Raw genomic sequence first — 27961 nt, forward strand, 5'->3', positions numbered from 1 at the left:
GTGCCAAGGAGGTCCTGACCACCAGGAGTGGGTGCTTTGAGATGAGAAAGGAGGATGTAAGGAGGCCTGGGATAAGTCCTGTTGAATGGGTGTGAGGGTGGCACTCTTCATGTCCTCCTAGCAAAGTCTGAAATCCTTAAAGCAATGTAGCTTTTGCCGTAATACATGAATCTGAAGTTCAAGGACAGCTCGCCCACCCCCCTGGTTTATGTGCATAAGGTTTTCTGGTGATATACCTAGTTTAAGAATTATTAACCCTTCTTCCCAGATTTTAACTGATTCTTTTAACTTTTACCTGGTATCTTGGTTTGAAAGAGCAAGAACATTTGTGACCGTCATTGACCCAGAAAAGAATAAATTTTTGATGTCACTTCTTGAAGACTTCTTTGACTCTGCATTGGTATGTATGTGTATTAAGACGGCAGAAGATTTGGTTTTATTGGATAAGAAAGCCATTATTAACAAACAGCTTTCTGCTAAAAAATTAATAGTTACACAGACCTTGTGCTCTAGAACTGAGCCTGGGCTGCAGCTCAGGTGGTGGGGATGGGCAGTGCCCAGGAGCCTGCTCTAGGCTGGCATTAGGCTGAGATTGGATGCACCTGGGAGAAGCTGCCATGGGACTGCAGCGTTTTCTAACATGAAGCAGAGAGTGTTTGTTTTTGTAGGAAAATGTACAAGAAGTTCTGATGGATTTTGTAAACAAAAGCTTTTGTGCTGAAACCCTTGTTGAAAAACAGAAGTTACTGCCGCCACTGAGTTGCACCTGATGTGCAGATGGTTTTGCCAAGGTGGTCCTGGCAATTTGTTTGTGTTATGTTTGATACATCTGTTTTAAGAAATAATCTGAGCTGCTCACAATTTGAATTCAGATTTTGATTTTAAATATTCATAACTTTAAATGTATTGGAAGCCTAGCAATGTAAATTTTCAGTAGGAAAAATGCTTTTAGCTTCTTTCCCCGAGCTGAAACTTTGTGCATCAGAATTTATTATTATTTCTTTTAAGACACTTGATTAAAGATATTTGAGCAAAATCGAATTTTCTTCTTGCCCTACTATCCGTGTTGAAATGATATGAAATAATCTATGGAGTGTTTATTTGTCAGGATTTGATTTCTTTGTCTTCCTGGCCCATTTCTTCCATATGTTTTCACTATGGAGGATTGAAGTGTTGTTTTATTTGTGTGTTTTTGTTTTGTGGGTTTTTTTAAAATGTATTTCTTAAACACTCTCCAGATACCATGTGTTCCGAAATCTAGTATTGCAGCATGTAAACATAAAATGTATTTTTACATAGGCCCATATATGTAACAAAAGTAACAAAGCAATGCCACAATGTGGTTTTTCCTGGGAACCTGAGGGCACTGCACTCTTGAGCACTGTTGAAATCCCAAGGGGAGTGGGTGCTTCACTCCCTTTACCCTTTCTGCATAATGCCAACCTGTATGATCAGGGTGACCATATATGACATACTTGTATCAGGTGGCACTGCTTTTTCTGATGTGGGTACAATGATTTTTATTTTTTTTAATGCTATTTTAGCCCCTGAAAGGTGTGACAGTGGGGGCATAAACACCGCAGCATTTTGACTACTGCTGTTCTTGGGTTGTGGTGTGTTAATGAAGGCTTCCTTTACTTTTTCCATCAGGTGATTTGCAAGTGCAGCAATGAAGGTCAGTATTTTGTTTTTTCTTCTATTCCTCAATATCCTGAATCTCAGTTTCAGTAGCACATTTCTTAATTCTGCTTGAACAGAAATGCTTTCTCTTGTCCCCTTCATTCCCTGCCTTCTCCTCTCTTTGATGTTTTATTTAAGTCTTCCTGCTAATTTCTGTCCAATTAATGCTCACTAACACTTCAGAGCACAGACTCTTTTACTCTCTTTGCTTGCTAGTTTTGAATATGCTGAACAAAGATAATAATCTAGCTGTGATATCTTGTTTAAATGGTCAGCATCAAGTATTTCACTTGGTCAGAGAAAGTGGTGCTTCTAAGAGGAACGTGAAGCCAGACAGTCTGCTCTTGCCCGTGTATTCCTAGCAGTTTCAGATGTGATTCCCTTGCTGAAGGCAACCACCTCTGCAGAGCGGCATAGTAACTTCTTCAGCCCTCCTGACTAGGCAGAGGGATGTTTGTCCATCTTCCATTTCAGTGGCAAGATTTTTTGACTGTGGCTGCAACAGCGTTTTCATTAGGGCAGGGGAGCAGGTGCTTGAAAGGAACAAATGTCTGTGTGGTCAGACATCCAGGCTCACAAGTCATGTAAAAAAGGATTACGCTGTTGGCTGGGTGACTGAAGCTTGTTTGTCCTTGTAGCTTATTCTAGTGAGAGCAGAGTGAGCACAAGCAATTTCAGGTTAATATGCTAGTGGTTTGCTCTGTCAAAAGTTGTATATTACAGATTTATCTGTTGCGGTTAGCACCTACCGTCTCCTTTCTGTTCCTATTTAAATAGCTAGCCAGGTCAGCAGTTAAAATAATTGAAGCCTTTTTTTTACAGAGGAGTTACCAGTTCCCTTTGTTGGTAAGGGGGTGGTTGGAAGCTGTGTTTTAAAATGAATCCCCAGCTGGGATATTTTTACTCCTTCAACACCACAAATTGGAGTTGCTTCACCTGTCTTTTACATGGAGATCAGCTCATTACTAGGTGTAACCTTTCAAACAATTTTTTTCTAGGGAAGAAAGAACTGGTGAATTTATTTTTACCTGAACTAGGGAATCTAGTGACAGAAGCAAATATTTGCTGCGCTCTGCGGCAGGAGGTAAGACTCCTACTAGGAGAAGAAGATATAGATGCTTGTGCACACAAGTGTGTGTAATTAGATTAAACGTGTGAAAAACATTACTAAATCCTTTCCCTTCTTGTTCTGCCCCTTCTGTGTGGGGAGAAAGGCTTTGAGGACTCTCAACTCTATACTTGACAGTGTCTCACGGGAGGAGAGAAAGAAATTCCCTCTGTCTGAAGAGATGTGCTCACTCACGTAAGTGATTTTCCCCTCCAACTCCCGTAGCTAAATGCCATCTTCCCTGCAATGAGAGTTTAAGTTAATTCCACTGTAATTCATTGCATTATGTTTTTTCAGGAAAGACCTTGCAAAAACTATACTGGAGGTTGGTGGTAAGAAGTATTTAGTGGTTATTCTTATGAAGCTGGGGTTCTCTGACATTACTTCCTCTGCTTATTTATTATGGATTAATCTAAATTATTTCCTTGTCAAGAGTTTATTTTTGGGGGAGGAAAATCAGTTGCTACTTCAAGAAAATATTAATCAAAAATTGTTAGATGCAACAATGCATTAGTTCTTTCTGGTTAGTATTCATAATTTGTATTAACTAGTAAGAAAAGCTAAACCGATGTATATAGTAAAGGTAGTTAGATCAGCTTTATGTAGTTGTTTACAGAGCACACTGGCTGTTAGTCTTTAAAAAAATAAATGTTAACTACTTTGTTATGATGTGGACAAACTTTGGTTATGAGATTTATAGCTTTTTGAGCAAAATCTTTTTTGTTTTCTCCTAGCAATAACACTTTCCAGGGCATTGCCATGGTGCATGAAGGATAACTTAATCCTAGTGAGCTGGTGATAAGGCTTTGCTCTCATCCCCTCCCTTGTCCCCCAGAACATCTTCTGACACATGCACGTGTACCATGATTAGGAGTGCTCCCCACCTTGACCTCACTGTGCTGGGGGTAGCTGAGGGTGGCTGGAGCTAAATGCTTGACTGTTACCTTCTGCTGTTGTCCTAGGTGAAGCTGGAGCTACCTGATGAATATGGCTCTGTAGTGTACTTCTGCAAGAGTAGCAGGGCTATAACACTCTGTTATGCTGGGGGTGGATATTTATCCTGTGCTTATGTTTACCACATAGATTATGACCTTCAGGTTGCCCTTTCAGAAGCACTCTGTAGGTTAATGACAAAAAAATGGAGGGATGACCTTGTTCACCACTGGTTTGAAGATAACTATCTTGCTGAAGCTTTCAAAGAGATCAAGGATAGAGAATTTGAGACGGTGAGGGTCCTTATTTTGAAAACAACATACTTGACAAGTCTGTATAGGGGCTAGTTTTGGTTGAGTTCAGTCAGAATGTCCTTGTAAGAAGTTCCTACTTACAAAAAATCAGTTTCTACTGATTGTGTAAATACATGAAGTTATTTAGCTAGTTGTGGATAGGTTTTCTTTGTGTGTGGTGTGTTTGTGTTTTTGTTTTGTTTTGGGGGGTGGTGGTTTGTTTGGGTTTTTTTCTTAATCTGGTAAATATAAAAATAATGTATCATTAAAATAGCTCTAATTTCCAAGTTGTTTCACTTCTAAAACATCAATAAGTTCATGTTTGTAGTTTATGTTTGGAGGCTTGATGGTCATAACTTGAGGTGAAACACTTGTAGCAACTTCACTGGTTTCTTCCCCCCATGGCCTTTGGCATCACACTGACTAGTCAAAAGCTTTTAACTGGAGTAGCCCAATAGAACAACTCTTTGCAAAGGAAATTTAGCCTGTTTTTTAAATAAGATATCATTTGTCTTGAAGGACTGCAGAAAATTTCTTAACCAGCTAAATGAAAGGCTTGGGGATGACAGAAGGTAAGCTGTGAACCAACAGACTAAACTGGTGCAATCAGTACTGGAAGGGGGAAAAACTAGGACTATAAACTGACTTGGGTTATATTTAAAAAAGTTACATCACATGTGAATAATTAAGTTAATAAGAAATATTTTATTCATTTTAATGGTGGTTCTTTTGAAAGTAAAATCAAGGAATACGATGCATCACTACTGCAATACTATATTCTCTAAGCTTCTCTAAGCTTAATTTACTTCTAGGAGTTTATTTATTCTTTTTTGAACAATAAGATTAGTAAGGAATCTTGATGATTTTATCTTTCATAAAGTGAGACTCCAATGTTGAATGTATCATGTGAAGTCTGCTTTTCTTCCAGAGTCTATTCATTTCCTTGTAGATCTGCTTTTGCTGATATGAAAGAGGTAATAGTCCTTAATACTGTGACACCTTCCCCACAGTGTTGCTGCTGTTAAAATGTTGCTTTCTGTGGTATATATTTTTTTTCTTTTTTCCTCATTGTTTTTCATTAAAGAGCTGAATTTTCTAGGATGTAGAGTGCAACCTATTCTAGTTGGAAATTTTGCTTGTGTGTCACATAGTTCCCAACTTACTGCTGCTGACTTTGCTTTTGTATCAGCCAAATGATAGAGGAAAAGCTTCTCTTCCTGGTGATGACAGAAGAGAGATCTCTCAAAGGAAACAGGAGGACAGGACAACTTCGATTCCTCCAGCAGAGCTGCTCCCAGACTATCAGAAAACAAGATTAGCCTGAGGCCTGTGCAGGAGAGGTCATAGTCACAGTTACAGATCCTGCAGTTTCCATGATTGGTCTTTAAGCAAACATAGTTGTCGGGCTGCTCCTGACAGTTGTACTGAGTCAAAACCAAGTCAATGGAAGCTGGTTCCGCTCCTTCTGCTTGTTTCAAATGCTCAGAAACACAGAAAACTTTCACAAGCTTTTACTTGCCATAACATGTGAGCATTTGTGTATCACCTTTTCCCTGGCTGGCACAGAGGGATGTCTGGCTTTGTGGGTATGGTTGGGTGAGTGGCAGGCTGGCAACTCACAGCTTGATCCCAACTCTTATTTCTGTGAGGTATGCATATGTGTACACACACATGTAGGGCAACTTTTTTCCAATTTCATCTTGTTAAGGAAAACTCAGAATGGGACAACAGTTGTGTTTCTGTGGTGTTTTGTTTTGTTGTTGTTGTGTTGTGGTTGGTTTGTTTGTTTTTTTTTTTTCTTCTGTGAATGGCAGCACCATTCTTGTGCTTCCCCAGGTGAAGAAGCCGTCAGACGAGAAGCTGGAGGAGTTCTGGATCGACTTCAACACTGGCAGCCAGAGCGTGACTTTCTATGTGGACAGTAACGAGGTAATAGCAAAGCCCATGTGGCCTTGGGTTAGATATCTAATGCTGCAGAGACTTGCTCAGCCCTTTCTGATGTGGTGACTTTGGTTTTCAAAGGGTGCTCTTTGGGACTCTGTGCGGCTGTCGAAAGATGCAGTCAGCGGTTACAGCCTGACGGGTAAGGCTTTCCAACCAGCATTATCCTCTGTTGGGCTGTGGGTCCACAAGACACATGGAGCCAACCTAAAAATCTCACTGTCACTGCACAGAATCCTCGTGTCTCCCCTTTTTCCTTTTGTGCACTTTGGTCACCTTGCACCAGCTCTCCTTGTTCGACTGTCTGTGGGCCCGTTTAGCACAATAACCTGCCCTTCCTGCCCAAGTAGGACATGTTGAGGGGTCATTTATAAATGTGCCAGGAAACAGTATAATCATCTAGGCCCAATGAGAAAGAAATGAGTGAACAGAATAATTGGAAATGCATGGGCAAGATGCAAAAGTGACTTTAAAAAAAACCCTCAATGCTTATGTCAGTGTTTTGGGAGTGACAGACTAAATGTCTTTCTCTAAAACAGCTTTTTTCTTCTTTTTTTTTTTTTTCCTAAATGCAGAGGATGATGGAGAAAAGATTGTTAAAATTTACATGAAAATTCCTGCTGCTTTTAACAAAACAGAAGCAACAAAAATCAAAATATCTTTCAGTGCTGAGTTTGAAATCTTAAGTATACTTAGAAAAGTCCTGGGAGATGAAAAAATGATGGTAAGCTTAGTATGAGGTTGTTTTTGTTGTTGGTTTGTTTTTGTTGGAGTGGTTTTTTTGTTGTTGTGGTGTTGTTTTGTGGGTGTTTTTTCCCTAAACTACATTGTGCTTCATATACACTTCACAGAAACATTCAGTTTTGTGTGTTTTGTTTGTTTTTAAGTGTCTGTTTATTATGTATCTGTCTTCCCCTGGAGGATTTGTGACTCTCTGTATAGGTGTTCTTAGCTTTGGCCTGAAAGAGAGATTAGAGACTTGAGGAAATAAGTTTCAAGGGACTCTGATTTATGGTTTAGAAGCTGGAAAGTTAAACTGATTTGTTAATAAATTCAGTGTGACATGATTTTGCTGAATCTGTGAAGTAGGGGATAAAGCCTATGGCATGTAACTGCATAACTTGGAGTATAAACAGGCTCTTACACTAGCTTAAAGTGTTATATTGTACAGGATGAGCTAATTGTGACATGAGAATGTGGGCAAGAGAAAAGGGACACAAATCTTAGATAGACTTTGTAGATAGTACTTCTAGATTAAAAGTAGAGTACTTTTAGAACTTTGAGGTTTTTATAAGCTAATATAAAGAGATGGGGGATGTGTGTGTGGTGTTCAGTGTTTTGTTTGTGTCGTTTTTTTTGTTTTGTTTGTGGGTTTTTTGGTAAATAAATGTTAATATAATTCATTTTTTTTTATACTTCTGATTCATCCACAGGGTTTGCAGAAAACATTACATGACAGTAAATAGCCATAGTATAGTGTCTGTCATTTATCCTTGTAGGAGCTGAGACATTTCCAAATGGTCAACTCAACTATCATCCGATGATTTGTCAGTGATTTGTTGCTGGTGATTAACAACTATTAGTTTTATTATTAAGTATCTCGCTTTACTAGATAAAGTTTTTAAGGTCACTTTCACATAAGGTTAATTGATACCAACAGATAAATGTGCCTGAAGAGGAGTCCATCCATGCTGGGAAGCCAGCCAATCAGAATGAAGCAGGTGGGTTTTTTAATTATTATTTTATTCTGTGAAATTTAAATTATTCCATTTTAAAATCGGCATGCATGGTTCCTGGTCTGGCTGTGCTGTGCAGGTGCCTGTGGGGGAGACTCCCCGCAGGAGAGGACAGTGGCATCGGTGTTTGTGAAAGCATAGGTCCTCTGATGTGCTTGCACCTTGGCACTTAATGTGCTCACTCTCCTCTGCGCAGTGTGTGCGTGGTGGTGCAGCCTCTACCAAGGTTTCCTGGAGGGAGGTGACCTTTCTTTCTGGCAACATGATCTGATGGGAGGGTATTTGCCTCTTCTCTCAAGCAGCAATTGATAGGATGAGAGGAAACGGCCTCAAGTTGTACCGGGTAGGGTTAGATTGGGTATTAGGAAAAAATTCTTCATGGCAAGGGTTGTCAGACATTGAAACAGGCTGTCCAGGGAAGTGGTTGAGCCACCATCTCTGGAGGTGTTTGAAAGACGTATAGATGAGGATCTTAGGGACGTGGTTTAGTGCCAAAGTAAGGTTAATGGTTGGACGCAATGATCTTGATGGTCTCTTCCAACCTACGTGATTCTCTGTGATGGGGAATGGTGTGCTCTGGTCCCGCTACCCTACACAGAGTGGATGATGCCCTGGAGATGCTGGGGGCTGTTGTACAAGTGCAGCTGGGGGAGCAGCAATACTCCCCCACAGTTCCTGCTTGTAGGGATAGGTGAGGAGCAGCACAGCTCCTCTCTGCAGGAGGAGACCCACTACCTTGTGCAGGGGTGTCAAGGGTGCTGCCATAAATACCTGGTGCTACAGGGCTGTCTCTGTGTGCATGCCAACTACAAATGCAGCTGTGTGTCTTATACTAGAAAAGGCTCTCAGCTGGACCTGGTGGAGCCATTATTTCCTCCTTCTCACCAGCTTACAGCCAATGCTCTGTATTTTTTTGAGTTAGGCACATTGAATTTTCCATGATCAAATGTTGTCATTTTCCATGCTGTAGTGAACATCTTCTGCAAGGCATCTCCTTCCAGGATCATTGTGCTGGGTTTAATTTTGTTCCAAATACTATAGATGTCAAGGGAACACAGACCCTGAAGTACAGGTGTCACACTTGGGTGCCTGACACAAAGGAAAGTCTAAGTCCAGCATCTGTCCAAGGGGAAGAGAAAGTAGCTCCTTCCTTTCCTTCTACCCTGCTTTGAAGTTCTCCCCACCACGGCTGTGACCCATATTTTGAGGAAAAGTTGTTTTCAGCACAAAAGCAAGAGGCACACATGATGAAAATTGGTCTTAAACAGTAACTATTTCCTCAGCTCAATTTCAGTATCAAATGATTTGGGAGATGACTTTTTTTGTATAGTGATCTTTTATCTTGGAAGGCTAGGATATGTCCTTGTTGCAAAATTTGCTGTACTTCAGTTTTAAAGCGATTATTTTTTTGTATGGATTATTGCTTAGTGTAACTTGCTTAACAGATCTTTCCAGGTCTTCTAAGACAACAGACTCACAGCTCTCTTTCTACTCTTACCACCCACCATCTCAGCAAATGAATCACAGGTTTGAAGTCCTTAGGTTAGGTAGTGTTCTTTCTGGGCCTGTGTTAAAAGCAAGTATTTACTTTCCTCTTAGTTACTGTATGTTTCAGATTCCTCTAGGTGAATACCCAAAAGGGCTACTTTCAGCTCTAGATGTTTGAAACAGTAACTTTTTCAGTAGTCCTTCCCATGTCTTCTCAGTTACAACCCAAAAGGAGCTAAAATGGAAGTCCTCTAGATTCTGGAGGTGCAGGTGAGGGGGAAGCCCATTCATCAGTGTCTGCCATTAAACATACACAGATGTACAAGGTGGGCGCTACTACATGGAGTAATCACAAGGAGTATGAAGCGCAGAAGGTAGTTCATCTGTAGTGAAACAGTTTTTTCAGTGGCTGGTAGAGATTCAGTGTGGTGGGAGGTCCTGCTGCTCTATTGCTCTAGCTGGACACAAAGGGTTGTTTCATGTCTTCCAGAGCTAAGAATCAAGGTAATAAGAAGATGATAAACTTATACATCTTCTTGTAGTATGAGGGGCTTAGAAAGGGGTAGGCTCAAGATGCTGATTTATTTAGAATTGCAGTTGTGCACTGGGTAATTTGGAGATGTTTGATATTTTTGTTCTATTAAATGTGATCTTGAGATGGTTGCACCTATTATAATAAGTTGTACTGTTATGCTTTTATGAAAGTGTGTAAGAATGGAGAGGGAGGGGGGTGTGTGTGTTCAGTTACTGCAATGACATTCTCACCCCATTGCTCTTCTGCAGTGATACCAGTGTCAACTGATCCACAGCACGGGAAAGATCCTTCAAACTCTGAAAACACAGAGACTGTATTTGACAAAGCCTCTCAGCAGAGCCAGCAGTTAACAGGCACTGTAGCAGTAAGTGTTTGGTGTATGGTGAAACAGCTGTTGTGCCCCTTCCCCACCCCCCTCTCCCTCCCCCTCCCCAGTCTCCTTTTTTTTATATGTGTGGTTAAAATCTGTTTTCAAAGAAAACAAATTTGTACCCAGATCTGACAATGTTTTCAAACTTCACCTTATATCAGTGGAAAGTCAGCATGCATACTTTCCTCCAGAGCTTCTATTTTGGAAAAACTGAACTGAAAAAAATCTTACCCCCTCTTAAAAGGGGATAGTGGGATGCTGTTACTAAGAAAGTCATAGTATCATTTACAGGTAACCTAAAATGTCTTTGTGTGGCTAATGATGAACTCATCATCCAGCTGTTGCCATAGGCTAGCACTGAAAGCCTCTGTTTCTAAAAGAACCCTACTACTTTATTAGTCATATGCATGTTCTGTTCATGGTTTCATGTCTCTGAGCAGAAAATGGTTAACTCTGGTGTTACACTGAGCCAGCAGACTGATGTGGAAGATACTAACCAAGGCTCAGGTCAGGCATGGATCCCTTCAGTTCCTTAAGTCTGAACCAATTAATGGTCACTCAGGTGACATGGTGAAGGCTCTGCTTTTGTAGGCCTTACAGCAAAAGCAGATAAAGCATTTCATAGTAGCTGCAGAGGGTGAAGCTGTAGTTTCCTTGCCTCCTTCAGCACAAAAGTCCAAAACTCCATCTCCAAGGATGAAAGCTAAGCCTAGGTGAGTGTCTTGCAGACAAAAAGTTGCAAGGTGTGTTTTTTGTTTGTTTTCCCTTCCCTGGGGTTTTAATGCATGTGATTTTGAGATTTATTCCATTAATTATTAAACTGAAAAAATGATTCTGTTTTGCCACCTCGGCTAACAAGGCTGGTTGCTCAGAGTTACAGCACTTTGGAGTTGAAAAACAGTGATGTTTGGTTACTGGCTTGGCTGCTACACTGACATGACTTTTCTTTCTCGTCATTGATTTAATTGAAATATAAGATGAATATACAGCTGTATGGCAAACATTTTAACTTCAGTTCTGGAGCTGGAGCTCACTGGATATGTAGCTACTCGTAATGAGGACCACGACTTTTGTGAAAGATCATGTGAATTTGAGTTCATCTTGTCATTAGTAATACCTTTTTTTCAAAGCTTTGCAGCACAACATTTCTTATAATTGAGTTGGACTTCTGTAGAGCTACCAATTAGCTTTCTTCCCTACAAGCTTTTTAAACCATTGGTTTGATGGTAATTGGTGTAAGTGTTTGGTTTTTTTCTTCTTAGTACTTCACAAACTGATTATTTGGGCTTTAAATGAACAGCCCCTCAGCACTGCATTCCCCTCATGTGTCTTCTTGTCCCCAGTGAGAAGCCACTAGAAGAACAACCCACGGAGGAGTCAATGCCAAAGGTATGTTTGCCTTGGGGCCCACCTGAGTGGAAAGACATGGGACAGGGAAGAGAGACTCTGGTGGAGTTGCAGAAGAAAACTAGGATGGGTTGACCCACTCCCACCCTTGAGTGGTGTCCTGAGCCCATGGTAGCATGATGCCATTTAGCACCAGGAGCGAGCTGCAGAGGCAACAGCTGCCAACCTCTTTCTAATTTGGCCCAACCAAGTAATTCAAACTCAGCTGAATTTGTTCAGCATATATACCCACCAGGAGCGGTGTGCTGTGCTTGAATCCAGGAGCATGGTCTGTGGGCAACCAGCCTGGCCCTGTGTGGGACAAACTTGCATGTCACAAGGCTTATGCACCATCTGCAAGTGCAGTGGAGCAGTGGTTTGTTTCCTGAAGGGAAGCAAACTTTGGAAGTCTACAGACAGGTTTATACAATTTTGTATCTGAACTCTAATGATCCTCTCACATTGGATCTCTCTCTGTACTCCTGGCATAGGTACTTGCAACTTGGGTAAACTAGCAAGTAACAGAGACCCATCTGTAGCTACGTTTCTTGTGGAACTTGAACCCTTGGAAATTTCTATTGATATGTCCGGGTTTACATTTCCAGGTACTAGGTTTAAATAGATTTTTTTTTTTTTTTCCTTAGATTAGTTTTTAACTGACAGTTCCAAGGTTTTGTGACACTTGCCTACTGCACAATGAACTCAAAGCTTTTGAACTACTTCCTTCTGTATCCTCACCCCTTTTGGCTACCCAGTTTCATCTGCAGGACTCTCATACTTCGACCTGTTAGGAAACCGTTGCAGCTGGATGGTTGTTGCGACAGGAGAAACAAAGTTTCCTGGCCCGCTCGTCTCCGCTTTTAGCAGCATCTGGGATAAGAACATGACTTGGTATATCACGGTTTTAGATTCTGCAACTCTCTTCTTTTCAGAAGGGTGCTACCCGGGTAACAAGAAAGAGAAGAACAAGTTTGGCCAAGCAGAAGACTGAAGGCAGGTATGACACACAAGCCCTGTGCCCATGTAGGGTCTGGTGTACCAGGTGGTTTTAGATCATTTCTAGCACTAATGAGGGGAGGGTAGTGCCCACAGTGTGGGCTGTCTGAACAGAACAGACAACAAAACAAGCAGGAGACTATGAAGGGTCATAACTTGTCTCACTGGCAACCTTTGGGTCCACAAAGTAATAAAGACTTACAGAAACTAACTCTAGTCTGTCAAAATGCCCTCAACTCTGTGATACTGTCACATTGGCTTTTCCATTTTTCCTCACATCCTCCAGGTGAGTTAAGTGATGAGTGGCAGCTTCATTCCTAAATACCTAAGCTTTTTCTGATATTGTCCCAGTTTTTCAGAACCTCATGCTCTAGAGTTTCAGGAGGGGCTCTTTCTGAGTTTGTCCCACTCCCTTACCCTTATACATCCTCCTGCTCATGTTTGAAGCCAGTGGCACTGCAGACAGAAGCACTCGAGGGTTTGTGGGCCATATGCAGCCTGTGGCACTGCAAGTCTGTCTTGTTGCACCTTCCTCTTGTGTTCTCTGCCAAGTGTTGTGGGCAAGTCAGTGTCTGCTGCTGGGCAGGAGAGCAAATGACCTGTATGTGAGGACTCCTGCTGCAGTTCTGGCTGTTTCAGGGCTTCTTTGGGTGTCCTGCTTCAGTCTACTGACTCTTAGCTTAAAAAAAGCCCAAATGTTTAGATTTTTTTTTTCTTTTTCCTCTTTATTGCTTCTAGATAAGAATAGGAAAAATTGATGCAAAACTTAATCGCTACAGGTTTGGTTTTAAGATCAAATAACTTGATGCAGCAAATACTGGTGGTAAAACAGAAGTAGAACTTTTGAAGTTTGAGATGCAGACGGTCTTAATTCAGTCGTTCTGCTCCCCCTAGTGTCTCACGTGAAAATGAGCATTTTTTTACTTCAGGAAGCTTTAACGAGAAGAGCTCAGTTCTTCAGTCTTCCTATTCTTTAACTAGTAAGAAGGGGAAGCTGTAGTGTATGTTGAGCAATAATTGTAGGATTTTTTAAATAGTTACAATTTGGAGAAAGAAATAGAGGTGCAGTAATTAACATTTAAAATTATTAAATGTTGAAAGAGATGAAAACAAAATCTAGATGCGTACAGAGAAGTGATTAGAGAACAAACATTAAGTGTTTGAATTTTCAGAAGGGGATTAAATTGATTTTTTTTTTTTTCTCTTGGGTGCTTCTGGAATTATCTTCTCATTCATGATTTCTTCCTACCACATGCTATTATTGGCCATGTGGGAACAAAATGTCCACTACATAAACAGGAATAAGCTAGCTTGTTTATATGCCTTGAATATTTTTCTTAAAATTAAAAAATTACAATTAGAAGAGGGAGAACCAAGACAGACAATAATATAATAGAGACTAAGTAGGAAAGGAACAAGTTTATTTTTGTATGTGTGTGTTTTTTCTTTTCTTTTTTTAAACTGAGAAAACAACATCTTTAGGCATAGAAAGTATTGAGTGTTTACTGTATAATGGAGTTTGAGACGGGGTGGGGGTGGCGAGTAGGGAGGGACAGAAACAAACCGTGTTATTCCCCTGTATTCTTAGTGTAGTTCTATAGGGTGATGCTTTATGATTTTATGTCACTGCCACATAAATATTTTCTTGCAGGAAGGGAATCTATGACTTTGAAAACTCAGACTCTGCAAGTCATGAAAAGGTAAAGTTGAGATAGTAGGTGTTAGGACCTGCATTATGATCCCAGCTCAGCAGCTAAAGGAGAGTAGTAACTTGAAGTGGTGGATATCTCTTCCTGAAGAAATAGCTATTATAGCAAAACAGACAACTGGGAATCTGAGGTTTCTGTGGTTCTCTAAGGTGTTATACAAAGAAATATTTTTTTAGAAGCAGGGAGAGTGCTCATCACTTCTTGAATCTTGTGGTGTGTATTGTATGATAAAACCAACTGCAATAGGAATTTGAGCTGTTGCTGGAGTGAGGCTGTGGAATATCTTTGCGATTGAAGCCCAACCTCTGTTTGCATTTTATTGAATATTGAAAGGAGATTGCTGAGCATCCTTCACTTTGTACAGAAAAGATTGAAATCCATTTTGAGCCATACTTGGCATGTTGGGAATCCCTAGTCAAAGCCAGTCACAAAACTTTAGTTAGAAATTCTGCTTGACTTATTAGCAGACTGTTAGAAAAAAATGAATAAAAATTAGTTGCTCTGCCTGCTTTGAAATTTTGACCAGTGCAGGTTTCCCCTGGAAGCTGAAAACTTGCTCCTGATGGTTTCCATCGAGGTGGCTCCACTGTACAAACCCTGTGGCTTTCAGCCTCTTCCCCGGTGCGGATGCTGTTACTGTAATTCAGACGTGATGGGTGCTGAATGGGACATCTCAAATTTCTGCTCTGAACTGGACACCGTCCAATCCCTGCTATTGCCACTGGGTGTCAGCATAAAACCCTGCTTCATGATACCGTGCCCAGCGCCCCAGCAGCCCTGTCCAACGCTGTCCAAGTACTTTGTGCTGCACTTACATCCTGCTACTTCTGGTGATTTCATTGCTTAAAACGATGGGTTTTTATGATGATATTGCTTAAAATGAGCATTATTCATGAAGCAAGGAAAAGGGAATGTAACTCTGTTTAAGACGACAGATGATTGTATATTATAATTTAGAACACTGTTTCAGTCAACAAATCCCACCTCATTAAAAATTTGAGTTTCCATGCTGGACTTGTACTTCATTCCTTCTCTAGCCCTTCTGAGTTCTGATACATTTTAATCTTGTAGATTATTTTATGAGGATCTGCTTCTCTTTTAGGTTGCTGAAGCCAAAGCAAAGATTCTTGGCCAGAAAGCCTCCTCACAAAAGCAGAGGTACAGGATTATACACTCACCATTTATGAACCTTTCTCTCTGTGAAAGGAGAGTTCTTTCCCTTATTCAAGCTTGTTTACGTTGGGATCCAAAAGGCCACGTGACATTTCCAATAAAATACAGGGTGTTTTGAAAAGATGGACCCAACATGTTATAATTACACAAAAACGCACAAATGGTTTAACGAGTTATCAAGTTTTAGTAACCTTTTAATGAATGTGCTATGTTCCCTCCACCTGCTGTATGGACTGTTAGAGTTTCATTCATGAGCAGTTTGTGCTTGCAAAGATATAGTGATTTCAAATTGGGTCAATCTTTTTGAAATACCCTGTAATTCCTTGCTTAACTACCACAGATCCTGTGGCAACTATCAATACCAATATTTAAACAGTACCTGAGAGTATGAAAGTTACTAGAGAGAATGACTCTTATCCACTTTAACTCTTAAACTTTCCACGTCTCCTCTGATCAAATGCTTAAATTACTGATTTAATTTTTGAGAATTCTTGAAGCTTCTGCCTTGCTTTGACCACCTACAGTTACAGCAAGCTGCCAGGGACTTGCCACCTCTAGGCACGCAGCCTAGTTTTTTTCTTTTAAAAGGTGCTAATTTCCAGATATTCCTGGATGGCTACTTTCAGAAAACAACCAAAGAAGAGACTTGACTACTGACTGTTCATTAACAGTTTAGTCCTCCTTCTGATCTCTTAAGGAGCCCCTCCACCATTGCTATTTGGCTGTGCCCCTTCTGCACTATTGCAACATCCTATCGGAGCATCTGTGAGTCTAACTCGGTCTTCATGGGTTACTTGGCAGGAATTATGAAACAAGAAACAAGAATGAGAAATCAGACATACTTGAGCGAAGGCAGGTAGGTCATCTGTGCTTTTTCATCCCTAGAGCCTTTGATTGCTCTATTAATCTGTATTAATCGGTTACACCCTTAAAGAGGCTGAAGTTTAAGTCTTACCCAGCATGGAGGTGGAGGAATGTGAGCCTTGTAGCCTCCAAATAGTCTGCTTGTTGCCGCTGAAAGCGGTGCCAAGGGTGTGCCAGGACTGCCAGAGCAGCATGTGAATGTCTCTGTTCACTTTTTCTGGCTGTGCTCTTGGCTGCAGCTCAGGCATGTGGAGGCTTTCCTCCTCATGAGAGCTCTTTTGTCTGGACACAAAAGGGAGGGGAAGATGAGGATGGAGGATGCTGTAAGCCCCATGTTGGCAAAGGGCAAGTATCTGCTTCTCAGGGGTTTTTATACTGCTTGTTTGACAGTTAACTGTTGCTGTTTTGGCAGATTTCACAGCTCAAAATACTTTGGGTATTGCACTGTGGGGAGGAAGAAATGGAATAATTTGGTGGTGAATGAAGGGGAATGGCTGGTGGGCTTCTGGGCGGACATAGGGAGCTGACTGAGCAGGACTCACTCTTAATAGTGTCTTTAGTCCAGTTACAGGAAGCATCTTTTCTCTGAAAGCAACAATGAAAATACAAGCACTGGTCAGAGTGAAAAAAGCTGGATCCTTGATGCTCAGAAACAGCCATTGCCAAAATCCCTTGACTATACTCGTAAAAGACCCAGGGTGAGAAGCAGATTAAAAGGTAAGCTTGATCCCCTGTTGATGCTTAGCTATCATGACATACTGCACTGCAGATAAGGGAGTGGCTGATGATGGTCTGAGAAGGAGGATTTGGCTGAGTCCTAATCTGAGTGGGAGAGGCCAGGCTCAAGGCTGGCAGTGAGGGGTGCCCCGTGGAGGAGGTGGATCACAGATCCTCACGCCTGGGGGGAAAAAAAAAGTCTCCTGTCCCCTTCCCTCTAGTGAATGTACTGAGGTTCAAATGTCCAGGTGGAAATGGGGCACCTAAATATCTGTGTGGGTGCAGCCCTCTGTGTAACGTGGCTGAAGGGCCCATGGGTGCTGAGCTGGTGGCTGCATTGGTGCTCTTGAACACAAAAGGAGGAAGATCTCTTTGGAGCTGCCATACTTTCCCTGTGGAACTTTCCACTCCTCATCTCTCCAGAAATGCCTTTGACTTGGGGAATAAACCTTGAAAAACCACAGTTTGCAGACCATGGTACTTTTGATATGCTGATCAGCCAGTTATCCTCAGAGTGATTTACAAAATCAGATGTGATTATCTCTGATACCATCCTTTGCTCATGCCTGACTAACAGCAAAGCTCCCCTGTGGTCATGGTCCATGGCTGTGTTGGCTGCTGGGACCTCCAAATTCAAACTAGATTGTTCTGAAAGACTTGAGATCTCTCTGTCCCCCTCATAGAGGATGAGTCTTGCTTAGTTAGCTGTTGATTTCTGTAGTGATGAAAAAGCAAAAGAAAGTTGAGGGAGAAATTATACTTTATACTGTGTTTCCGTGGGAGGAGGAGTTCTCACTCCAGTGTCAGCCTGTGCATGCCAGCTGGGGCCTGAGGACCACTGGACAAGCTGCTGAGCCTGCCTCTCTTTTGGCAGCTGCTCTGGATACAGGGAGTTCTTCTCTTGTAAATGCCTAGAAAAACAAACTGTAAACTGAGTTAGCCATGATGCAAACCTTAACTGGGTAAGGCACACAGTCATGTTGAGTTAAGCTTTTCTCTTTGCAGTGCTTCCAATGTCTTCAGCAAGTAGCGGCAGTGACGACCAGATGAAGAAGGTAAGGAGCTGTCATGCTTGGGTGCCTCAGGTTTAAAAACATTTCATGTGCAAAGCATGTACAAATGAGTGTGAATTAAATAAACTGGTATCTTTCTTCTTAAATGTTCTGATGGACAAACTTGTCTACTAAGTGTTGCTGAAACTGTGTTGATCTACTGGAGGCTGGGGAAACAAGGAGATACTAGGAAAACATGTGAAACTTTACAGAAACAACAGTGCATGAGGCCTAAGCAAGTTATTCTAAAACTATAATATTTACCTGCTATAGATGGAAAATTGGGTAGGAATTGGTGTGCTTGCTGGGGCACCTGCCTTGGCTGATGCAGGTGTCTCTCCAACAGGAACAAATTTGGCTTTGGGGCCATACTAAGAGCTAGAGTTGCCTATTCAAATACCTGCAGAAATCCCAGTTGGGTCCTACCAAGCTGTGTCCCCACACTGTCCTCTGACCTGCCCTGCTAGGTGCCTTGGGAAAGCTTATGTTCTCAATTTTATTTTGCTGGCAATTTTCAGGGTTTTTATTCAAATTCTATGCTGATGCTGAGTCCTAGTTCATGGACTGCCCTCCACTTTCAGATATAGTTCTGTAAGGACTAACTATGGTTTATACTGATAGGTGAATTAGTAGACCAAACATACATGGAGCAAAATAAAACACAATTTAGTAATGCCAGATTTTTCCAGTGCCCAGTCATTATATACTGCGTATCAAACATTTTGGAAAGATCCCCACATAAATATAGAACATTTGGGTGAAAAAAATTCCAGAATGGGTATCTGTATTAAAAACTTTTGTATTCCCCTGGAAACCTTTTTTTTTTTTTTTTTTTCAACTCTTGACTTAAAGTTCTTTGATTCTGATTATAAAAGCTTCATCCACAGTATGACCCCAATGGCTAAAGGGAGAACTTATGCATGCATTGAACTTCAGGGCACAGATCTCCTTCCCTGTTGGAGGAAGTTATCAGTATGTTAGGCATATTTCAAGTGTATCTCTGCTCTTAGTGTGTTTAAAACCCAAACCAAACTAACAAAACCCTCCCCCCAAACAGACAACCCAAAACCCCACTTCGGTGTAGTAATCTTTAAATAAAATGCATACTTAAACTTGGTTTTGTTTTATCAGAGAGCATCAAGACAAAAAGCTCAAAAGGAAGAGATGCCAGGGAAAAAAAGCACACCCAGCTCCAATGGAGATGATTTGCCTACAGTGAATCTTTCTGGTATTTATTTTTTTCTTTTTCAATGCATTAGAAAAGTTGTTTTGATGTATGTGAATGTGTGGGTTTGGGTGTTTGGTGGTGGCTGGTTTGTGTGTGGTAGTTTGTTTTTGTTTGTTGTTGTTGTGGTTTTTTTCCTTTTTCATTCATGTGTTCTTCATAAGCCTTCTACCTCATGATATTTCTTGCAATGGCTAGGAGGACTGGATATTGTTTGTAGGGAATGTCTCTTGAGCAGGGAGAACTTTAGCTCTGGCTAATGGGGGATGAAGGAATGAACTTAACTGGCAACAAGAAGTAAAACAGCCTGTGGACTGAGTCTGAGCCACTGTATTTTCTTTTCCCTGTGTGAAGCAATAAAGGAGAGGGTGGTGCTGGTGTTTTTGTTGTGGTGTGGTTGTGTTTTTTTTTTTTTTTTTTGTGTGTGTTTTGTGTTTTTTTTCCATACATATGTTGTTAAATTGAGGCTTCTAGTCAATACAGGATTCTATCTCTATTGCCTGTGTCGCTTGACTGACCTCTCATGCAGATGAAGCACCCTCAGAGATCGAAGGAAGTCCACTATTACTGGATGTGCCTGACATGGGCTCTTTCAGTGATGCAGAGGCCACGCAGGTACAGTATACAGCCTTAGACTCTGCTGTCAGGCTACTTCTCATCTAAAAACAGTGCATTGTTTGGCTTTGCTTCCTGTAACTTGACGTGTCCCTCACAACTTGTCTGCATTGCAGGGTGGGTACTTTCTTACTTTGTTGTTCTTCTCTCCTTAGAAGTTTCTTGATGTATCTGGCAAATCATCAAGAGAAGAAGAAAGCACTAAGCGGAAGGACTCAGGTTTGTTAATCTTGATAACATGGAAGAACTGTTTGAAAAGTAGAAAGGGGTGTTGACAGAGTTGTCATCTTTCAAGGACAAGTAGGCACCGTACTTTTTGATATTTGAAGGATACTTTTTGCATAAGAAATACCTTCAGTTTCTCTGTTTTCTATATTGCGAGAGGCTATGGCAAAATGCTTTTATATACATTCCTGAATTCATCACTAACTCGTAAATCCTGTCCTTAATCACAGGAGAACTATTAGCACAGCTATTCAGACCTGGGGATTTACAAACTAGTGACCCAAGAGAAGAAAATATGAAGTATGCAAAAGAGAAAAAACACAGCACAACTTTAACTTGAAAAATAAGTACCTCTGAAAGCTGACTTTCTTTATACTTAACAATATAGATGTAGACCATTTTATAAGCTTTTTGTAAATGGTGACTGGTACTGATGCTTATTACCGTTGTAGCTTTTTTAGATAAGTAGCATTTAAGGACATTTCTTTAATGGAACGGAACTTGCATAAACTAATTCAAAACTGCAACACATTCTCTTTGTGATTGGAAACAAATGAACTTCAGGAAAGTCAAGCAACAATGGGCTGTCTTTATCCTAATATTCCAAATGCTGATGCAGTTCTGAGAGAGACTGTCTTAAAGTTATTATTGTGACTATGAACTGAGTCACTGAAGCTTTAGTCTCAGGGGAAAAAAACATTCCCTTTCTTGTGTTCATATTTCTGATATGTCTCTTACCTGTCCAGCATTTGCAGAATATACCTTTACTGCACCAACACATTTGCTTAATTGTGACGAAAGAAAAGTGCTGAAGACTAGATTTTTAACATTGTTTACTGTACCATTGGAGAGGAGATGATACTATGCAAAGACAGAAGGAGGGTTATGTTCAGAAATTTCAGGTGTGGTCTGTGACTGCATTTGAACACTTGCTCTGTGAACCCTATATCTACTTCAGTGTGCTCCTCATGGTCAATCTGTTCCTCTTCTCCTGGGCTCTACCACCTTCTTGCCCTATGGAGAATCCGGAGAGCTGGTTGGTCAGACACAAGCACCTCATTGAACTCAAGAAAGTGAACAGTGAAACAAAGGGTTTATTTTTTGCAAGTTTTCCTTAAAATATACTCTGGAGCCTCCCACACTGTGTTCCTAAGTGTTTTTCTGGGTTAAAAATAATTGTATGGGAACTCTAGTGAAGCTGCAGAAAAGCAGGCTGTTACAGGTAAGAATAGTTTTTCTCTCTTCTACGTATTTATAGATATGTTTTTAAAGCAGCAGCTGAAATAAGCTCATGAACAAATGAGCATAAACAAATTGTGACCTTGGGCTGGAAAAGAGAAGGGGAAGAAGTTGGGGAAGAGCTTTCTTTCTGGTTAGAATAGTGGGGTAAGAAATGAAGTTGTCTTTAAGATGGAGATAAATGTCTTTCCAGTTACCTGCATAGTACTAGGCAGTCTATTTGCCTGCTTTTGTGAGGTAAGAAGCTTACTGGGGAAGTCTTGTTCTGTCCTATAATTGTGATGCCAGGTCCTAAAATAAGGTGGCCTGCTTTCATACAGAGCTCCAGTGGTGACTCTTGTTTGAGTAGCTGGTAGGTGTTCCTCTGTACCTCATGCAAAAGAATGGGTCTGTTCTGAAATATCTGTTATCTTTCTAGATATATTAAGCGGCACTATCATAAAAAAGCCTAAATTGTCCAGCTGGGAAACAAGTAATCTGTTCTCTGACATTTCCCATAAACCAAGGAAACTTTTTAATTCAGAAGAGAATGAAGAGGAGTTCCAACCAGGTGAAGTCAGATTGGCAATTAAAGTGAAGTATTTAAATGCTTTCAGTATTTCTGTTTTGATGGAAGAAATCACATTCATATGGAAACTTGAAGAGGGGTATCTGTAGGGAGAATATCTTCTCTAAAATGTAGCAAAAGGCACATATTGGGGCACTCCCATTGGAGACCACTTATGTAGAGGTGTGAACAGGATATTTGGGTTCCCTAACCACGATCTGCCTGGGAAGTTGCTCAGTAGCACTTTCTAGTTTCTCTGAATGGTGATTGTCCAGAGCAATTAAAACAAAACCTAAAAAAAAAAAACAAAAAAACCACACACCCAAAAAACCAAACTCAAGCCAAACAAAAAATAAAAAACCACCCCCCCTCACCCCCCCCCCAAATCCTTCCAAACAAACAAAACCCCAAACAACCTGAAAAAAGTATGCAGATAATGGACAAAGTAACTGCAAAGCACTGCTAGCTCTGAACAGATGGGGGTTAGTCCTTCCTTGCAACTAATAAGTAGAAAATAGGAAAAGAGTAGCCTGGTTTGTTGTGGGCTTTGTTTGTTTCATTTGTTTTGCTTGTTGTTTTGGTGTGGTGTGGTTTGTTTCTGGTTGTTTTGTTGTTGTTGTTTTCCTTGTGCTGTGCTTTTGCCTCCTTATCTGTAAATATGTCACTCCTCGTGTTTGGTTAGTATTGTGCTGCTTCTTCCATGCTACTTTCTAACACATCTTTCTCAATGCATTTTGGGGTGGTTTCCCTCCTGCATGTGGGCTCAAGAAGAGCAAGAGTCAAATTCCAGCTCTGTAAGAAATGTCATTGATGTGAATGGCGAATCCTTCAGTAGCGGAAGCTTTTACATTCCAATAAGCCCTCCAGTACGGCACTAACTGGCATACACTCTCTCCTAGGTCAGGAAATGGATGATAGTGTGGATAATGCATCTTTTTCCAAGATGCTAAATGAAGACTTCACTGATTCAGGGATGATTGCTGCCTTTGAAAACTTTATCAGCCAACTAAAGAAATCGTTGTGGGTAATGTGTGCTCTCTGTGTGCACTGTGTGTGGCATTTTCTCATAGTATGTGAAATTCTTTCTATCACCAGGGTAGTGGTGTGACTATCCCATCTGCATTTTGTGCCAAATAACAGGTTTTTTTGGCTGCAGCACCTCTTAGCCTGGAGCTCTTAGAAGTATTCTGCACAACTTGTATACTTCAAGAAGTGTTATGGGCGAGGCATAAAGGAAGCTTTCATTAGTTTTTTTCTTTTTTTTCTTTTTTCTTTTTTTTTTTTTTTTTGGTCTTATCTGTGTGTTGGAGCATCAGATTTGGTTAAGCTGTTTAAATACCCAGAGGGAAGGGAAAGGTAACCCAGTGTACTGACAGCGTACCTATGTTGGAGCTGTGGCTTGTTGTCCTTATGAGCATATATCAAAAATACCAAAATTCCCTTTTGGAACACAGAGCAGTTTCACTGTGATGTAAGACTATGTAACTTCTCCATTATGAAAATCAGAAATCAATACAGGCTGCACCTGTTGACTAGAACATGTTTAGACCCATAAGGACACATATGTATCTTTGAGATTAATGGTATGTGGGGATGTTGGTTGCACAATTAGTAATATATAAGCTGTGTATTCTTGGTTCACTCAACTGTATAGACATGCTTGAGATGCAGTGCAAGCAACCAGCTGCTGCTGTTGATTTAGCTGTAACAAGTAATGTGGGCATTAAACCAAGTTTAATGTTAGAGGATATCTGATCCATCACAAAATCTTGTATTTAAAAGCTTTGAACAAACCAGACACAGCAGGGCAGATTTTTACTGGATCACCACTTTTCATCATGCAAACCTGTTTTTTTTGAGTTGGTGCTAGGTGTTCAAACTGAACTTTTGGCACTAAATCCTTGAATCAAGGCTGTAGGTGATTGCATTTACAAATCAGTTATGACTAAAATGTAGGCAGTTTGAATTAATGCTGATCTGAAGTGGTACTAACAAAGACCTGTTTTTATGTGGTTCAGTGTGATGGAGTATGGGTGAAACTCACTTCTTTGCTGGCTGGATAGCATAACCCTGATCTGAAGTCTCATGCGTTACATAGAGGTCTATTGGTGTAAATACTCTGGTTGAACAGAATCAGTTCATATTTGTAGTATCTTGGCTACATCTCTTCTCCCTTCACTTTAAATATGACTTAGGATGGTTTACACTAAGCTGAACAGCAGCCCACAGAGTGGTTTGCCTTCCAGGGAAGCGTTTGTCAAACTAGACTTCTAGGTTTTGCCTTGGGCCATTTCCTATTCCTAATGGTACCTCCTGTGGTTAGTCCCGGTACAAAAGGATGGAGGCTACAGCGCAGAATGCCCTGAGAGCTTCAGAGAAGAATGTGTCCACCCTGCTGAACCAGATACTCGAGAGCAGGTAAGCTGTCAGCTGCTGGTTGAAAACAGTTTCAGCTGGGTGTCAGTTTTGATATGAAAAGGAATACCTCTTTGTAAGCAAACCTGACAGTAAGCTACTGCACTTATTTTGGTGTGTAGGTCAAAATAGCTTGTGTATCTGTGGCTCTTCTGCTTTTCTGTAAGAGGAGTTTCAGCAGTGTAGCTCCTGTGATTTGTCCCACTTTTCCTGCAAGAGTAGAGTGGATAGATTAATTAATGCAAAGTGAGCAACCCTCTTGTTACACTTAGTAGCTTTGGTTTCTAGGTTTTTTAAGAAAAAAAGACAGATCCTGATTTACTTAATGAAGTGAGGGAGAAGAAAAGTAAGGGGTCTGTTATAGACTAATTTTTTGTAGATTATTTCCATGTGCATGAAACAAGTGTCAGCTATAGCAGACTTTACAGGAGCTCACCAGAAAGGGCTTTAAGGGGGTCATTTTGCTCTATAAGCTGTCAAATTTCTCATATAGGAGCCAAATAAAAGACTCAAGTATAATAGTTGCAGATCTGTTATAAGCAAAATACAAGCACAGCCTGAGATCTAAGTCTATGAGGTCTCCATACACACTCAGCTTGCAGGATTTAGACCAAATGTAGTATGAAATAATAGCCTGTAAAACACAAAATCCCCAGTATCAATAGAATATCTATGAGCAAAATTTGCTTGTCATGGAGAGGCTTGTGTTCCAAAACAAAAACCAGGGCATGTTTGCAGGTGAAAGGTAAGAGTTGATGGTGGTGAGCTGCTGCCATGCTTTGATGCTTTAAGTAAGTCACCTGAAGCCAACCACACCTACAGGAGTGTGGGGACAGAGCTGTGCCCAATCTGTTCTACCCTAGAAGAGTAGTTTCTAAAATCAATATCAGATGATGCCTTGGCATCCTAATGCTAGGGGAAAGGTAGCTAACCCAAGTGAATAATGTTGCTGGTTCAGGTTTAGAAATCACTGGCATCTTGTGAGAACACTGTATGTGTATATAAAACCCATGGTAGGAAAACCCATCGGAGGTTATTTCTGCTAAGATGCTGTCTTCAGCTTGGGAAATCTCTGCTGAAATCCATGCAGGCTGGGAGACTGCGCTGGGCAAGTATTGCTCTGGGAACCCTGTTGTACGCTCTGTCCTGGGCCTCTATTATGGCTTGTTATTAGGGGCAGGCTATTTAGCTAAATTAATCTTCAGTTTGACCTGGTACAGCTATTCACATGCTTTGTGAGATACCAGAGACCAAAACTTCCCCATGTAGTCCAGCAAGGATGTTTGCTGCTACCTAAAGGTAGGTTGTTTGCTGAAGGGGTTGTCATTAACCTTGTGCTGCTGCACCTTAAAGTGTCAGACTTGTTTCTGTTCTCCGTTACTAGGCTCAGTAAGCTGGAGACCTTACAGAAGATTGTTGCTGAAGAGCTTGCCAATCTTGAGAAGGAAACCCAAATCTTGACAAACATGGAGAAGGATGCAGTGGTGTGTACGACTTCTTGTGTGCCAGCCCACAAGGTACCTCTTCGCAAGTAATGGGAGTTTTCTCTGGGGTTCTTTTTAGGACTTCTGGAACACACAGTTGTTCAAACTGAATTCATTCTGCAACCAGCAAAAGCAAAGGTATGAGTCTACCAGCTGTCCTGCATGCTCACAAGTCTTCTGATAGTTAAAGAGGGCACTAGCTGGGATGGTGGTTTTCTTGCAGGTGTATTGGGAAATATTCTGAACATCTGGCATCTTCACTTAGTGTACATTGATGGAGCTTTTGAAGATTCATGAGGGTTTTGAATTGGGACTAGAGTGCAGCGATGGGCTCTCTGCATGGGAAGTTGTGCAGGAGATGCATATACCTCAAGAGATGTGTACTGGGATCTGCAACAAGGTGCACCCTTCAGTCATTAGGGTGTCAGAGGAGGTAGAAGGAGGTAACCATGTCCTAGATAAGAGCTAATGTTGGTGCAAATGCTGGGCAAAAAGCTGCAAAAAGGGGGAATCCTCAGGTTCATTTTTATTGATAAATATCTCTGTTCAAGTTTTATCAGTGAGTACTACTGCTTCACAGATAAACTAGCCAAGCTCACTTTTCTTCCAGAATTCAGTCTGTTGATTCGGCCCTGGGTGAATCAGCAGAGAGTTTTGCCAACACTACCCAGAATACAACGGTATGTACAATATGCAAGCAGCTTTGTATGGGTGGTAAACTCCTAGCTGTGGCTTGACTCAGAATTGTTGGAAGTGAGAAAATGAAACTGAAGACCTGGGAGGGGAAACCTTTGGTCAGCTGATCTGTGGGGCTATTTTTTAATTTATTTTGTGGAAACCCTGGTCCTGATGTGTGGAAAGCATCAAGAAAGCAGTGTTTGCCCTGCTAGGGACCAGGAAAAGTGGTCAAAAAGCACTCACTTAATGGAGGAGGTAAGGACAAAGATCATCAGGTAGTGATGCTTTTCCTGGCTTTCATATCTTCGGGGTTCCTTCGTCTTGAGGCTCGTTTCTGTGTAGTTAGTGACCCTTAGTGCAGTTCTCTTCTGTCACTTTGTCGAATTTGCCCTTGTAGTTGTGTATTCATGACATCCTGTGCCTAGGAGAGCTACACCCTAACAACACCTTGCATGCTTTCTCTCATCTGCTTTTTGGGTCTGGCAATATCTAGCCTTGATGCCTCCAAATTTGATTTCTAAAACCCAAATTTATTCATTTACCTTAGATCCCAGTTAAATATTCTGTTTAAGTTCTTAAACTCTTCAGAGTCTAATCACTAATGTATGCCCTCTTTAATTTGCAGGTTAAGCAGAATATTCTGTTATCTTTGATACAATGCTTAGTTTCTGCCTTGTCTATGCCATCATGTGCGTGCCCATGTATATTTGCTACCGCTGCTGTTCCAGCTTTTGTGCACAGACCTCATGGCATTGGGGGTTTGGCATTCCCACAGTAAGACTGGGGGATTGCTGTGATGTGTGTTATGCCGTGTGCCTGCACTGCCTGGGGCTGAAGAGAGCTCCCTGGGTCAAAGGGGGACACCATGTCTGCAGTTCCTATGGAAGATTAGGCCTGGGATTTTAGAAAATATACTGAAAATCAAGGGCTTGTTTCACCTTGTTGTCAAGTCTGGAATCACAGGCCTTTCCCGTACCACAGGTGCTCCTGATGAAGAACATTTTTAAAGAGGGGCAGGGCTGAGGAAGGAGCAATTGTATTGTAGGAGCTGCTCATCCTGCAGCACCTTGTTCCAAGCTGGGTGCTTGAGAATTAAAAAGCTGAGTCTAAATGTACTTCTAGGATCTTTAAAGCTCTATTTCTTAAGTGATATATGTTTGTACAAACTTTTGAAACATTTTTCATTACCTGTGTGTGTTGTGTTTTTTTTCCCTTCTCTGCAGTATGAACCACCAGTGAAGAAGGCAGTAGAAAAAAATGTGTTCATTGTTCCTTCTGACTAGCAAACCCTTGAATTAATTACTGCTCTCAAGATTTGAGCACATTAAATGGCATAGAGAAGATGGTCCTGTGAAGGATATGTTAATCTATTTTAAATGAAAAGAAGAAAAAAGGAAAGAAAATAACAGTTACTAAGCCTTTTTTTCCCTAAAAATATACACTATGGTGAGTGGTCCAGTTTTGACCCTTATGTTGATAACATCAAGTTTTTCTGTAAAATTGCAAAATGGGTCCATTAAATACCAAAGAAATGGAAAATGAACTAAATACC

At 41.0% G+C, this 27961-nt stretch overlaps 1 protein-coding gene across 1 annotated transcript; it reads left to right on the top strand.

The window, feature by feature from the left end:
* SYCP2L (synaptonemal complex protein 2 like) lies at positions 1–27961 on the top strand. Its single transcript, XM_065832731.2, has 29 exons — positions 1–400; positions 1651–1675; positions 2679–2764; positions 2895–2983; positions 3086–3120; positions 3872–4014; positions 4534–4586; positions 4943–4988; positions 5851–5943; positions 6037–6097; positions 6531–6679; positions 7616–7676; positions 9963–10078; positions 12403–12467; positions 14118–14166; positions 15278–15333; positions 16150–16204; positions 16773–16929; positions 17935–17984; positions 19113–19209; positions 19736–19821; positions 19977–20040; positions 21704–21835; positions 22732–22856; positions 24156–24250; positions 25632–25731; positions 25811–25869; positions 26342–26411; positions 27633–27961. The coding sequence occupies exons 1-29, from the start codon at positions 209–211 to the stop codon at positions 27690–27692; spliced, it is 2469 nt and encodes an 822-aa protein (XP_065688803.1). The 5' UTR covers positions 1–208; the 3' UTR covers positions 27693–27961.

The sequence above is a fragment of the Patagioenas fasciata genome, chromosome 2 (genome assembly GCF_037038585.1).
Source record: "Patagioenas fasciata isolate bPatFas1 chromosome 2, bPatFas1.hap1, whole genome shotgun sequence".
In the NCBI taxonomy this organism is placed as follows: domain Eukaryota; kingdom Metazoa; phylum Chordata; class Aves; order Columbiformes; family Columbidae; genus Patagioenas; species Patagioenas fasciata.